This window comes from Cynocephalus volans, chromosome 14 (genome assembly GCF_027409185.1).
Source record: "Cynocephalus volans isolate mCynVol1 chromosome 14, mCynVol1.pri, whole genome shotgun sequence".
NCBI classification, from domain to species: domain Eukaryota; kingdom Metazoa; phylum Chordata; class Mammalia; order Dermoptera; family Cynocephalidae; genus Cynocephalus; species Cynocephalus volans.
The window spans coordinates 60,388,102-60,404,916 of NC_084473.1; the positions used below are offsets into that span (position 1 = coordinate 60,388,102).

Genomic DNA, 16,815 nt, shown 5'->3' on the forward strand with positions numbered 1-16,815 from the left:
TTTCCTCATTCACTCCTGTATCACTCCCTGCGCCCTCCCCCCACCCTGACAAAATCTTTCGTTTGATCATCTCCTGTATATAGTTGGTCAATCATGGGGAATTGAGTCAGGGAATAGGGACGGTTTTGAGGTTGGAGGAGAATATGATTGTAAAATGTCCTGCAATAGTGGCTGACAAGGAAGAGTCATGTTTTAAAGCTGATAAGAGTTTACTCAATGACTGCCATATATAGAAATTATACTGACCCTTTATAAAAAATAAAACACTTTGTACTGGAGAAAGCCCTTGCTAATCTTGCTAGCTTCGCTATAAGTCCAAAGTAAAGCCCTTCAGCTAATACATTAATTTTGCTATCCTAGGCTGTGTGTTGTCACCAGCCCCACTCTGGGTTCCTTGCCTATTTGTCCTCTGAGTTGCATGATTCAATCCTCTTCTGGATCTATGCTCTCCATTCCCACATTGTGTTCCTGTAGTTCAAAGCTCTTTTCTAAGTAGCAGAAGCAGGACACTGACAACTTTGTCCAGTTTCACTTCTTCTAGAGTTTTGGGGAAAAGCATTATTTGCATTTACAACACCAAGTGCCAGATACTGAGACAATTACTATTGCTAATAATTAGCTAAGAAATATATAGGCTAAGATAGGCAGTTTAAAACCATATACTAAATTTTAACTCTATTCTTCAAATGACTTTCAAATTTCCTGATAGTAGAATTTAACTTAGAATAGTTTTCGGTAGTTAAAAGCTGTTTGTAATTAATACCACTAAAATCTATGTGATTTGAAGTTGTAATGTGGTAGTTACTATATTAAGCTTATGATCTCTTTTAAGTTCTATTTTTTGGGGGAAAAAAAATTAAGTCTCAATGGGCCTTATGTGATCTTATCTAACTGTTATTTTACAGAGGAGGAAACTAGGACCTAGAATAATTAAGTGACTTGCCCAAGGTCAGACAGCTAGCAGTACTGTAATAAGCACTGGAATCTAGGATTCCTGACTGCCAGTCAAGATCAGTAACTCCATATTATCTCCCCAGTTTCTCTTACTTTCTTATCTGAAACAACTAACACATTTTCACTTAAACAAGATCTTATACCAACCTGATTCTCAAACATATTGCAATGTCTAGAACTGCTTCTTAAACTGAAGGAGAGAAACAGCAGGGGGAAAGTAAATTTTGTAATTTCTAGTTTCTGAGATCTGTAGTTAACAGACGCTAACACCGTGTTTCCATTTTGACAATTGTGGCAAGTTTAGATTAAACAAATTGAAATAACAAAAACATCTATTTCTCAATCTTCAGATTGTGTTTCTGGAAGTTACATGGATGAGATTACAGTTGACCTTTGAACAACACTGGGGTTAGGGGCACCGCCCCACTGCACAGTTGAAAATCTGTGTATATCTTTTGACTGTTCAAAAGCTTAACTGCATATAGCATACTGTCAACTGGAAGCCTCACCAGTAACATAAACAGTCAGTTAACACACATTTTGTATATGTATTATCTAGTGTATTCTTACAATAAAGCAAGCTACAGAAAAGGGAATGTTTTTACGAAAATTGTAAAACCTCCAAAAAATTTTCCAACATATTTATTGAAAAAAATCTTCACATAAGTGGACCCGTGCACCTCAAACCTGTGCTGTTCAAGGGTAACCTGTACTTTTGAAGCAAACAAAAAGCTAGGTCCCGGGCTTCAGAGTCATCATTCTGTTACCACATGCCTACACAACTCCTTTCAATCAAGAGGTCCAGCACAGCGGGACCATAAGCACAAAGCAACAACTACCTCAGAGGGGCAAAAGAACAAATAAGTCCTAACCTACATGAAATGACCCAAAAGCAGGAGAAGGGGGTGGTAATTTTTGGTAAAGTCGGCTGAGGCAAATTTTCTAAAAGATGGGACAGGGAAGACAAATGGAATGACTATGTGACGTTAGACAAACACATTTCTCATTTCATCTTTAGGAAACTTTGTCCTTTCTAGGGGTGAGAGTGAGGCAAATTTCATACAGTGTTCGAGCATTTGTAAAAAGATAGCATAAATATGAGAATTAAAAGAGCTTCTTGATTTGGGAACATTACCCTCTAGTGTAGCTTTAAATTCTTTTTAGAAATAGGTAAGATGCAAATTCTAAAAAAAGTTCTTTTAACCTAGATGTCAAAGTTACTATATATTATTCAATTTTATGTCTCATCAGAATGGAGAAACCTTACCCTAAGACAATGAGTTCACCATATTTTACTGGTGCTTTGGATGGATGATTTTCTTGGTCAGGAGAAAACATGAGCTTGGCTGTTTTTCTCAAATCTTTGTTCACTGGTCAGGAGCCTTGGGACACCTTTTGCATTATTTCCTAGAGGAGAAAAGTTTTCATTAATAATGTGAGTAATGAATTTCAGTTTAAATAAAGATGTTATCTTCTAGCAGTTCTTTTGAGCACAATATTACGCAAAGCATCACACAGTATATAAAGTATGTGACATTTTCCCCCATAATGGTTATTTGGTGCAACTATTTAAATGGATTACAAACGAAGAGTTGGCATAAAAAGACTGAAAAGTGGAAAGAAGGCAGACCAGGTAGGGACCTCAGGATCCAAGGAACAATGCAAAAAAGATAATCAATAGATGCCAAAACTAAGATTACAGAGATGTTAGAATTACCTGACAAAGATTTAAAAGAAGCCATGAAAAAAGTGTTTCAATAAGCAATTACAAAACAATTGGGACAAGTGAAAAAAACAGAAAGTCTCAGCAAAGAAACAGAAGATATAAAGAAGAAGCGAATGGAGATTTTAGAATTAAAAAATACATTAACTGAAATAAAAAGCTCACTGGATGGGCTCAACATCAGAATAGAAAGGACAGAGTAAAGAATTAGTGGACTAGAAATTACCCAACCTGAATAACAGAGAGAAAATAGAAAACAAAACCCCCCCAAAACAGAGCCTCATGAACCTGTGAGACCAGCAAAATATCTAATATTTGTGTACTAGAACTCAAAAAGAGAGAAGAGAGTGGAGCTGAAAAAGTACTCAAAGAAACGATTAAAAACTTACCAAAATTGGGAAGAGAAATAAAACTGCAGATTCAAGAAGCTAAACAAACCCTACACAGGATAAACCTAAAGAAATCCATACCAAGACACATCACAATTAAGCTTCTGAAAACTACAGGCAAAGAAAATATCTTGAAAGCAGAGAGAAATAGCACTTTATCAATAGGGAAAAAATAATTAGCATGACAGTGGATTTCTCATCAGAAACCATGAAAGCCAGAAGATAGTGCTATTATATTTTTCAGGTGCTGACAAAAATGGAGGAGAAATCAAGACATTCTCAGAGGAAGGAAAATTAAGAGAATGTGTTGCCAGCAAACCTTCCATAAAAGAATGGCTACAGAAAATTCTCTGAACAGAAAAGAAATGATAAAAGAACCTTGGAATATCAGAAAAGAACAAATATCGTAGCAGAAATATGGTTAAATACAATAAGCTCTCCTTCTCATAAGTTTTCTAAATCAGATCTGATGATCAAAGTGAAAATGTTAACACTGACATGGTTCTAAATGTATTTAAAAGAAATATTTAAGACCATTATATTGTACTCCTAAACATTTATCCCAGAGAAATGAAGACGTATGTTCACATAAAAAACAAGACATAAATGTTTATAGCAGCTTTATTTGTAATAACCCAAAACCAAAAACTGACAGACCTGTTACAAAGGTTTCACAACAAAACTCTTACTAGCTAGCCCGTAAAAGTCTCCTGGTTTTATACCTCCACCAATAGGCTTCATAGGAAACTTATGAATGAAAAACATATACTTGTCTTTTCTATAGTACAGTGAAATATAGCCTGTATGGGGCACTTTTGGAGAGAAGGCAACACAGAATATTTGTAGCCAAAAGAATAAGAACAAAAGGAGAAGGGCTTAGCCATTCTAACCCCCTTCAATGCCTTGGAAATGAAACACATTTAGACCAGGAATTTGGAAAAGCACACTAACTTTTAATGTCAGTAAATTAAAAAATACTAAATTAATTTGTTTTAAAGAAATAAAACATGCTTAAGAACTATTTAAAAAAAAAATTCCTCCAAATACATTTAAAAAAACCCTCTAACCACCCCAGATAAATTTGCTTTTGCTGATGAGATTTTAAATCATCAGATTATTTAAAAGGTTACAGAAACGAACACATGTCACCATACCTGTGATACATTAGAGTTGTGTGGAACTGTTTTATTTAAGTAAAAAAAACTATACTGGCCAAATTCCCTATTCAAAAAGAAACTCATGCTAAACTAACTAAAACCTTCAATGTGAATATTTAAGATTTTAAAAAAATTAGCTCAGATTAACCAAAGAACAATTTTGATTCCATATAACAAGACCTTCTGATACACATGGAATCATACTTTAGTATATGAACATGTATTCATACCCTCTCTTTTCTCTCCTAAGAAGCATCCCATTTTAAAAAGTTATGCAGAAGCTTAACTAGAGGCTTTAACTGTGCTTTCCTTTTTCAGACAATTAACATACTGCCATTAAATATAAAAACATTGCTTCGACACATTTCTAATCAAGAATAGCAAGAATTAAAAGTTTAATGACATTAATTAATTTAAATTAATTTTAAATTAAATTAAATTTTAATACTATTACTTTGTTTTGGTTTGGATTCCTATTTAGAGTTACCTTCTATTTAAAGGACATGACAGTTTTCCATTTATAGTAGCAAAAAATTTCCTTTAAAAAATAAGCTTACTTATTTAAAGAAGTCAATTTAAATAGTATTAAATAGTATTAGTAAGCACATGGCTATGGCAAAAATCTGAAAGTGTTATGTGAATGCTCATATTTGGCTAACACTGGACTATCACATGGCTAGCAAGTATTAGTCTATGTTCTAGTTCTAGCTCTCTTTGAGCAAAACAATCTGTTTCTCCACCTCTCAATATGAAGGGACTAAGGTAAAATTAATAGAATTTTGGAGCTGGAAAAAATATAAGCCACCAACTGGCCCTGACATAAGAATTTATGAGTAACGTACATAGCACTATTGGTTTAGTTCTATTGTCTCTATAGCAAAAGAAACAATTTTTAGCTTAGACAAGGAACTAAAGAAAAGACTAGGGCTGGCATGCACCCTCCATTCTATACTTTCTAGAGCTGTTGGCCAATTAGCTCAGAAAAACAATTTATTTCCAATAATTATTGTTATTGTTACTCTGCTTAGAAGGTCTCTTAGAAGGCCTGATCTTGGGATGTTTTATCAGTGACATCAAAGTTTTGATCACAGGCTCATACTCAAACTTGGCTTCTATTTTATATTTAATAATCTGAAACCTAAAATAATACATTTCAGTATATTTATATGACCCAAGATAAACAGATTAAACTTAATTTAAAATTTAAATTTTAAATGGTCTATAGTCAAGATATAACTGGCATTACTGAACTACAAATAAAAGGTGCCATGACAGCTATTTCTCCTAGAGATTCCATTGCAATTCTAATACATGTTGATAGGTGATTGCTGTAAAGTTGTTGGAATCATTATGTGTGTTCTCAAGAAAGATCCATGATCTTCACGATGGTTTGGAATCCTTAACAAAGCCCAATAGTGCTTTCACACTCACTTTCCTTATATGTTCTCTTTATATTTTAAAATCTGAGTAAGATATAGAATTCTTCAAAATGAATTCCTAAGGCAGGCACTTGAGAACTTGAAATGCATATATATGTACACAAGGAATATCCTAATCCCTCAATTATTGGCCCTGCTCTTGGTCTTCAATTAAGTTAGCTGGTCTGACCTCATGTATTTAGCCCTATCACAATGTGAAATACCTCGAAGGGCAGGAAAAAGCACCATTAATTCCACCCGAGACTGGAAAAAATGTTAGAGAAAGTCTTGCTAAGATAATAAGGTTATTTTCTATAGTATCTATTACTTTGAAGCTCTGCTTGATCCTTGGAAATTAAGCATGTTGCTCTCATTGGCAGGAACTAACCTTCCCAGGTTAAAAACATTTTTAAAGAAATATATTTTGGAATAGTGTTATTTTCTGTGTGGGTTTGGGTAACATGAAAAATTAGCCATAAAATATATATTTCTTAGGAATAGTCTTATTAACTTGACTGATATAACATCTAATCATTTGTTCTTTAAAGGCCAGTGAACTACATAATTTTTTTTATATTGAGTCTTCCCAAAGGAAAGACTTTCTATAATATATAACTGTCAGTTTCACATAAGGAAGAAAAACTGGGAAATTGATCTTTGTCCCTCAACATAACACATTTTCCTTTATTATTTACATTGTTCACAGCCTTTTGCTTACTACCTACTAAACGCAAGTACAAAATTCCTGACCTGAAAAATAAAAGGAGGCAAGACTAATACTAAGCAAGGGACAAAACAAATCTTATGTAGATGTTTACACAATCTTTTGAATACTTCCATTTTGGCAGGCAAGTGGATAGGCATAAAAGGGTGCTGAGAAAAAAGAAAAATGTGTTAAAACATGAAAATGTTATAATGCTTCTTTATGGTGAAAAATATAATGTAGACTGCATATATTATCTCTGATGAAACAGATTTCCATCTACACTAGAGTTCTTCTGTGGCTGATTTCAAAAGGATGACTCAAATAGAAAGAACTGTTTTGGTATATTTGTGATGGAGACATTTTATGAAACCAATTCAGCTGATGATTGAATGGAAGTAAATTTTATAAGCAGTTTGTTAATAAAAGTGAGAATTTAGTCACCTTTTTCCTTTTTTCACCATCAGCAGGAGTAACTAGCAGCACTTCCACATAAAAGGAGAAACAACAGTGTCAGCAGTAGTAGTTAGAGGTTACCAATTTTTGTCAGTGTCTTTTAGCTTCTCAACACAGCTGTGGAGGAAGTGAGGTCCCTGTTCCCCTTCCCAAGATACAGGGCACCACCTGCACAAACTCCCAGCCTCCCCTCTTAGAGTAGCCAAATAACAGGCTGGTAGTCTATCACCTACAGGGATAATTTATTTTCATCTTGATGAGAAGGCAATTAACAACTTTCCCAAGACAAAATTTGTTCCTCTTAACTAGGGTTTCTCAACCTGGGCACTACTGACATTTTGACATTGTCGGGACCTGGTCTGTGTCCCATAGGAAGTTCTGCAGCATTCTTGGCTCTCACATCCCCTAGATGCCAGTAGGACACCCTAGTTGTGATAATCGAAAATGTCTCACCCACTATGTGAGAACTACTGCTCTAATCTCAATTTGGGGATAAGTGAATTTGCTTTTTGGAGGGAAATTTCCCCTATTTTTGGCATACAGCTTGGCACATGGTAAGATACTTAATGAATATTTGCTTACTAACATCATACCAATGCTGACATCTTAAAAGGTTATTTATCCTAAGCCTAGTGTGAGTAAAGGCAATGGCTCTGAAGGTAGCTGGAGCTTTAGTATTTTACTAGAATTGGTAAGAGTGGCTGAAAGTGCCAATGGGAGAACTATCATCTTGCCTTGATGGAAATTAATTATTCATGTTTCTGTGCTTTTAAAATATTTTAATATTGTGGCAACCTCTCTCAAATGATTGAAAGAATCAAACTAGTACTTGGGTGGCCACAGAAGTAGAGGTAAGGCCAGTGCTAGGTACCCTGATGTTAACAGAAAGACTAATATTTGGAGGCTAGATAAGTATCTTCTGGACCTGGGGGACCCACACCTACAAAAATTAAAAGCAGGCTTTGGAAAGCATGGGGGAATCCTTTTAAATCAAAAGGGATGTCAATCTGAATCAACCTTGGGTTAAGGTCTATTTTGCACTTGCACAGAATGTTAATTAATTAGTGAAATGTTTTCACATAAGATTATTTTATTTGACCCTCACAATAGCCCTGAGAATTGGGTAGGAAAGTCATATTAACTCCGTTTTCCAGGTAAGGGAACCCAGTGGGTCAGAAAGGCTAAGTGACTGGTTCAAGGCCAAACAGCTCTGGTAGAACTAGGACTGAAATCCACATATTAATTCGACATACATTAACTCATTTAATTCCTATCACAACTATATCAAGTACAATAATTTATTCCCATTTTATAAATGTGAAAACTGAGGCTCCAAGAGGTGAAGTAGTGCAGGTTTTCTGATACCACTAATCCACACTCCAGACAAGGTTGAGTGGCGCTAATTCCTAAATAAGAATAAGAGGCCCTATTATTGGACCATTTAGGAGTGAGACTAGAAAGTATACTCGTGTAAAATAAATCCTGAACAAGTTATATTTCAGCATAGATTAATAACAATTATGCAACCATGACTAGTGCTTTTTTGAGATTATTTGAACCTTTGTCACTTCCTCAGTGCTCATTTGTATTTGTCAACCCTGTTTCCTGCTAGTGACCAACAATAAAAACTTCAGAAAATGAAGTGGACTTTGCATGCTTTTTTAAAAATTGAGGAGAGGAGAAAGAAACCTAAGTGGGAAATCAGGGTATTGCACTAAGGCAAATTCCTTGTAGCATCAGGAAGAAAAACATATATTAGAAGTGAGTCCAGACAGCTTAGGGACATAAGGCTTCATGTGCTCCCTGAATGTGACAGCCAAGAAAAAACTGCAGGGCAGTAATTTAGATTGGGGAAGGAGGTTGTTTGAAAACAACCTCGCCACCCTACCCCCAAATAATCACTTAATTCCCCACACCTAGAAAATAAATGTATTTTAAAAGACACAACTAAGAACTCAAACTTTTTTTATTGTCCCTACCCGTTCTTGGCCTATATGCAAAATTTTAGATTACCAAAGTTCCTAAAATGATAATATGCCTCTTAGAAAGCAGGACTAGAAACTCCTCTAGGTTTAACCATTAAAAACTCAAATAAAAGTCTGTACAAAGCAGCAAATTCAGTGGGATTTAACAGTCATTTGGAACAAAAACATAAGATAGAAGTATATTCATTGGAAATTGATCATTTTTAAAGTCAGTATCCAACACTGGCAGTCCCTTTTCATAATTGCTAACACTGGATTCTGTCTCTCTGCCAAGCACTGTTCTAAGTACTTTACATGTACTTACTAACTGACTTAATCCCCAGAACAACCTTATGCGATAGGAATTATAACCTTAATTTTATAGGTAAGAAAACTAAGGTTACAACCCAAACTCTAGCATTCTGGAACTGATGAAATGATTGAGTTTTAAAGTAAATGGGGCTGGGGTGGAGAGAGGGGTGATGAACTATATTGGGAAACTAAATTAAACAACAAACAAAAAAATCCCTCAACTCCTTCCCTACCATATTACAGAGTGAGAGCCTGTATAACTGATGCTATTGCCCAAACAGGGGCAAACTTTAAGAATAGATTTCTATGATAATGACTAAGCATTTAAATTTTCTCAGTGATTCAATCAATTGTTTAAAGCTGAGTTTAAAATTTCCTTGGATAAAATTTAAACTTGGAAAAAATAAATATGATGGATTTTCCACATCCACCTTAAACCTATATTAACCTATGAAATAAAAAATGGGACACTAAGTGACAGTCATCATTTTATATCCAGGGTAAACAATATTAATCTTAATTAGGTTATGGACTCTTCCCAAAAAAGTATTGTTTAATGATTATTTGGGACAGTTCAATTAGTCCCAGAAATATAATAAGCTGGGTTTTCTCCAGTCTTTGTTTTTATTGAAACACTGACCAAGTTACATACATTTTTTAACAAAGGTGACAAGAGTCTCAAAGTATCTCTTCCAAGATATTTCTTAATTATACAGGGGAAAATAGTAACTTCACAGTGGGAGAAACCTGGCAGACACTATCTTAACTAACTGATCAAGGTTAACATTGCCTGTAATAAGACATTTTGATCTCACGTATCCTTGATCACTGAGAACTTACCACTTCTGTAGTATGTTGCCAAAAAAAGGCATAACCTTAATGTAATCACAAGAAAACACCAGACAAACCCGAACTAACATTTTACAAAATAACTGCGAGTACTCATTAAAATTGCCAAGGTCATGAAAGACAAGGAAAGACTGAGAAACTGTCACAGATTGGAGGAGACTATGAAGGTGCCATGACATGCAATATGGGATCATGTATTGGATCCTGGAACAGAAAAAGGACATTAGTAGAAAAACTGATGAACTTTGAATATGTTCTACAGTTAACAGTATTGTACCAATGTTAATTTCCTGGTTTTGATAAATATACCCTGGTTATATAAGTTGTTAACATTAGAGGAAGCTAAGTGAAGGGTGTATGTAAACTTGCTGCGTTCATTTTCCAAGTTTTTCTGTAAGGCTAACATTATTTCAAAATAAAAAATTAAAAGAGTTTATGAAAGGAAATAGAAATGGGGGCTGGGAGGAGGAAGAGTAATGAACAAGCAGCAGCCCTGGATAATTTTGATACATTTCATTTAAAAGCTTAAAAAATATATATATGAGGGGTCTTTGAAAAGTTTTTGGAAAGATTAGTATTATTTTTTAATTCTATCTTTCTATGAATGTTTTGAATACACTTGTAAATCTTGAAAAGCCAGAACGCCAAATATTTTCTTGCACTGTCACTAATTATTTCATTATGATAGAGTCTTCTTTATATTAGAAGAGACATTTGTGAAGGACTAAGCCATGACTGTACTTAGGGCCAACCCTGAGAACTTGTGTCCTCAACAGTCATGAGGATTATACCCAGAGCTCCTTCATGAATCCTCAAATTTAAAAACCAGCTCTGTAGCACACAATTTTTCTCATCCTATAAAATGATAATTCTTTCCACACCTCATTAGATTTGTCTTGAGGACTGAATGAGAACAAAGCTACACTGAGACTTGATGTTGGGCCATCTGCTTGGTTCACTCACTAAATGCACTATTCGTTTTCCTTTTATAAACCAATCTCAGCACAGGACTCAAACTTGTGTCTCTGCAAAATTACAAAAGACTTATTAAGTCACAGACTTTGGGGTACCTTAAAGTTATTCAAGCTGAGAGTTAAACCAGTGATTATAATGTAATGTTTAAAAAACCCCACATATGTTAACTATGCATTTAGTTAGGCATACAAAGTAGGTCTTAGGAGTTTCATCTTTCTCAGCCTCTAAACAAATGTTTATGATCTGCTATTTGTAGATAATTTTGATACCATGTAAGAAGTTCTAGCTTTATACCTCTCTTAATACATAAGAGACCCTGAAATATAACCAAAGACCTCAAAAAATCATTGCAATTAGTTTCAAGGCTGAATGCTATCTATACGTTTGATTCTTAACAGGGGAAAAAACAGCACATCTAAACAAATGAGTTAGACGTATTCCCTGTTCTTAAAGAGAAGTTAACTTTAAGTCTTTTACTTTCAAAATTCCATTATAAGTTCCCTTCGAACGTAATGGGAAAAGAAAAATGCAGTTGAAAATTCAAATTACAAATAAATCCTCAGTATTGTTTCTAACTGTAAAGTCAGCTACCAATAGAGAGAAATCATTAAAAGATAACAATTATTACTACTCTCAGTAATGAATAAGTTTCATCTTGTGGGAATTTCAATTTTTTCTTTGGTTTGTGAAAAGTTCTCAAAAGTAGCAGCTCATCTTTCTTTGACCAAATCATAATGTTTTTCCCATAAATTTTTATAGCAGTAATTTAGAGCCATTGTGTGTGGGAGGCTAAGAACATCTATTTTTTTTTAGCAGAGTGAATATTTTAAATCACTTGGTATGGTATTCCTATTTAACCCTTTTCATTAGGAAAATGATAAATATACATAGCTGGGATATTTCAACGAATTTCCTGTCTCTACTCTGATTACTGTTACATCATCACATTATAAATATCCCCAAATTAGATAAATTATGATCAATTTTTCCCTAATTTGCAACTTTTCTCTTATCACTGACTTATCCATTTTATACATATACAAGAGAATGAATACTTCCTCCTCACAAATAGATTAGAAAACTGGATCAAAAATGATCATACATTACTGGGCAGCAAGTCAGTATTCTAGCAATCAGATCAAGCTTTTCATGAATATTCTATAGAAAGAAAAAATTCAATCATACTTTTTCTTTTGGTGAAAACAAAATGCTTCAGAAAAGAGCACTGCTGGGAAACTTATAATGGTTCATTTTTTAGCAGAAAGAGTCCCCCTAATCAATCAGCAGACCTAACATTATTAAATCTCTTCCCACCTTATCAGAGAAAGAACAAAGAAAATATTCGGGTGGAAATACTACTTAAAATCTCTATAAAGCATGACTGTCAATATTTTTAAAAAGTTCTTTGTAATTTTTCCCTATCTCATCATAGTGTTTAAATACCAAATTGTAGTTATCTCAAAGACCCAGACTTATTTCTTGAAAGGATCTCGGGAGAAGATTTATGGCTGAAAAGCTAAGATTCTGAATAAGCTGTCAACAGCTAACCAAAGTATAATGACAGCACCATCATTCTGGCTACCAAATAATTTCCTTCAGAGAGCAACGTAATTCTCAAATTTGATAACTGAGAAGAAAACAGTGGACAACATTAAGTTCTAAGACGTACAAAACTAAGTACTGTAGCTTGGACTGTAAAAATATTAGAATGAACAACTTCAGTTTTCTTTTTTTTTTTTTTTTTTTTTCTTTTTTTTTAACAACTTCAGTTTTCTATTGATCAATAATCAACAGGCAATAAACACCTGTAGTTATATTTCTCAGACTTTCTTTAAGACTGATGGGAGATGAGATTAATCATGTAAATCCTCCCTAAGAACACAAAAGCCTTGGTTGTTTGAGATTTAGTCAACCTCTTCCCTAAGATGGAAGGAAATTTAATTCATACAATATACTTGTGAAAAAAATTAAATATAAATGATCTGATGAATTATGCTTCAAATCATTCCTTTTGCAAGCTTACTTTAACCTGAGGCACTGACAATGTAACACAAATTGAAGCCACAGAACCTACCTCTCTATTCCATTGCTATCACCACAACCACAAGCTAGACAGACAACCTTCTCATCAGAGGATAAAATCCAGATAGTATTAAAGCATCTGCCAGTTATACTTGGAATCACACACTGAATAGCTAGCTGTCTGCTCAGTGTTCTTTCACTTGAGCACCTCATAATGTGTGTGGGTGGGCCTGTGTAACGCAAAATAGGTAAACACTACACAATTCTACATTCTATTGGCTGCAGTGAGAATTCACTTCTCCCCCACCTCCTCCTAAGGAAGTCTGTGGCCCAAAAGGGAAGAAACGGAAGTAAGAGGAAGCAGAGAACAATTTTTTTTTTTTTGTCCTCTTTTGTGACCGCGCTCAGCCAGTGAGCGAACCGGCCATCCCTATATAGGATCCGAACCCGCGGCGGGAGCGCTGCTGCGCTCCCAGCGCCGCACTCTCCCGAGTGAGCCACGGGGTCGGCCCAGAGAACAATTTTTAACACAGACTTAATATCAAGTTATGGAATAAGGTACTTCAAAAGAAAGAATTCTATTTCTTAAAAGGCTGCTTGGATTAACCATATAAATGCTCTACAAATGCCAGAATTATAACTAACATACTGAACTACCTTTTCATGATAGTGAAATAGCCTATTTTAACAGATTTAGTACAATTCTCAAATTATTAAGAAACATTCCATTTAAGAATACAGAAGAATAAATACAATTCATATGTAAAGAAAGAGTGCCCTCTTAGTACTTAAATGAATCCAATTTTGGGGGTCTGGTTATAAAATATCATCCCAAGCATAAAAACAGGTGAATATTCAATCACATTTTCAGTTGATCATGCTTGTTTATTTCTAGCTTTATACTTTAAAATAAATTAGATTCATTTGGTGCTCACGAACATGGAGAAATGATAGCAGTACCTAAAGGTAAGCTGAGATTGGACAAGCTTCATCAAATAGCTACTGAGGGCACCCTCTTTACTAACTTTTGCTGCTCTCAGATTATCCCACTTCTAAATTCCACTCGAGGAGTTACTTCCTGCTATTCCAAATTTTCACATACCCCTTCACAGGAAAAGAAACGTTCTCTTATGGTGAATGGTTGTGCATGGAGATAGTCAATTCCTTCATACAGCCAAAGGTGAACCTACTTTGTGCTTAATTACACTTAAGATTTTTAAAAGAATGCTAAAATTAAGTCACAGGAGTAAATGCTGGTTCATATTTATTCAATAAATTGCACATACAAATCATCAATACTCTTCACCCATTCAGCTGAAGTTCAACTTGAGTCTAGGTGCCCGATATTCTCCTATTAAAGTTCTTTAGTAGCTCTCAAGTGTTCAATCTTACTGTAAAAAATAATAATCACTCTAACAGAGCCCCCAAACTGGTATTGAAACCCACTGTCCACAACCTCCTATGTAAATGGCTATTTAGACAATTTGAGACTTAATTCATTACACTATACCGAACAGTACATTTCTAGTGACTGGAAAGTAAGTGCTCTTGGTGACCTTAACTGGAATCGTTCAAAGTCCCACCTACAAATACATTGTATCTTTTTTTAAAGTCATATAAAAGTACTTCTGGTGGCCCTAGTTTATCTGCAAGGCCTCTTCACAATGTGTCCACAGGACAACAGCTCTCGCTCACATCGGGGATATTGTTTTTAAGAGAACATCACCACAATACCTTGACACTTAATGCCTGCCTTGCCACAAAATGAACCACCCTCTCTCTCTCTTATAGCTGAAAGTTTACTTGTGTTGCTTCCCAGCATTCCATAACTGTGTTCATTTACTGAAGAATGTCATCCCCCATTCTTCAGTAAATCTGTATAACGTTTCTTTTGCTTGTTGCGTTGGCCCACTTAGGTTGCAGTGAAGTAAATCTGCTCAGGTATCCTGCTTATGTCCAATATATGTCTAGTCCAGGAAACATACTTGCAAAGATGATCTAAGCATATTCTAAGATTTTGCAATCTGGTGATCCTGCCTTGTCATGTGATTCTAGGCTGATGAAATTGCTCAAGAAGCCGGACATGACAGGTTCAATTCGCATACCAAATAGAATGTAGTCGTGGTTGACTGTATGCCTTAAACTTGATTCCATAACAAAACTTGAGGACCTGCCATCTCTGAACTATCATATCAACTCTCTTAATTTTGGAAGGATATTTCTTGCTTAACCCTAGGACAATAGAAATAACAGCTCATATGATCTCATCATTACTACCTTAGTGATTAAAAATAGAGCATTAAGAGTATAAAAATTCCTTACGTATTTCAAGATCTGTGTTTATGTCAAATAATCTCCTGAGGAAATACATTTTTATTTAAAGACAAAACCTCCATATTTTCTAAGTGATCATGAAGAGCTATTTTTATAATGAACATGTGTTTTATTTATAATGATGTTTTGATTAATAACATCATGGAGGCCAGTCAAATACAAAAACAAAACATAACCAAAACTTTAAGTAGCTTTCTTGGCTGGTGAGAATCAAAGTTACCAAACTTTCGCAAATGGATCAGAATCTCAATCACCATTCCCCTACTCTTCTGTATCCCACTTGGCGTACCGGTATCTTAAACTTCCTTATCCTTCTCTACAGTGTCTGAACCTCAGGCAATTATCTCAGTTGAGCTCAGGGACCAATGATAAAACTTTCAGTACCCCGATACTTCAAAAAATCACTCCAGACAAAAAACAAAACCAAGTGCACGTACCTCACAATTTCTAGGCCTTTCAGATGTTTCTTTTCTTATAGTCCTTTTGTCTTTTTAGTTGCAGTTATAAGTTTTGGTTTCACCTTTGGACACAACTGACCTCTGGGAGCTTGATTCTTCTCTAATGACCTCTGAATACTTCCGAGGATGTAATCAAGGACTCATTCCGCATAGTCCCTTTACCTCTAGCCACACCCTGAGCAGGTGTGTAAATCATTTCTTCCTTTAGTTCTACATCAGTGGTGACGCTCAGGTCATGTTCCTCTAACTCACAACACAAATTCACATAGATGGCATTTGCTATTCTATAGTAAATCCTTACAGAATATCTACATGTGCTTAGTTTTTACTTGTCAAATCCATCTAACTCCAATCCTTTTGAGAAAACATACATTAGGCCTAAGATTTTTCAATAAGGCATAACTTTTCCTTGTTATGGGCAGGAAGAAGAAGAAAAAAACTGTTGGTGTTACAGAATCATATAATCAATCATATTTTAAAGGTGGAAAGAACCTTAAAGAATATATTTATTATTGTTCAATTTGTTCAATTTTCCTTTCAATTACCTCATTTTATAGATGAGAAAAAACTATATCCAGAAAGGGTAAGTTATTTGATGAAGGTCATAGGGCTAAGTAGTGGTGCTAGCTAACAGATCTTTCAACTCCTATGTTAAGAGTTTGTTTCATTAGTGTTGGAAGCTATACCACAAGCACTAAAGAACTCAGCAGCCAATCAACAAGTTACTCATATATTGTACTGTGTGGTATTACTACATGAGATGGCCAAGTATTCATGGTTAGCTCTATTTTTTGCTATATGTTGTTATAGTTTTACACCATAAAGAAAAAGCTTAAAATTAGACAAAAGTGTGATGACAGGCATACCATGGAGATTTGCTTGTTTTTGCTTATCAGATAGGGCATGCTTCCCTGAATTGGCTGTTGACACTCCCACTTTGTGGGCTTTGCTCATCTGGAAGTCTCCTTAAACAAACAAAAGAAATCTGGATATCAAAAGTACTGTCGCAGATAACAGTACTATGAATGGGAAAATCATATTGCAAATCATATTTCTGCTAAAGGACTTGTATCTAGATATACAAAGAACTCTCACAACTCA

At 34.9% G+C, this 16,815-nt stretch overlaps 1 protein-coding gene across 1 annotated transcript in view; it reads right to left on the bottom strand.

Annotated features, from left to right (window-relative positions):
- The window catches only part of PELI1 (pellino E3 ubiquitin protein ligase 1), a 49,928-nt gene that overhangs the window by 10,056 nt on the left and 23,057 nt on the right, over nt 1-16,815 (bottom strand). Inside the window, exon 2 of the mRNA XM_063078596.1 lies at nt 2,222-2,361. Within this exon, the coding sequence (XP_062934666.1) occupies nt 2,222-2,292 (71 nt within the window). The 5' untranslated portion in view covers nt 2,293-2,361. The remainder of the gene's footprint in view (nt 1-2,221; nt 2,362-16,815) is intronic.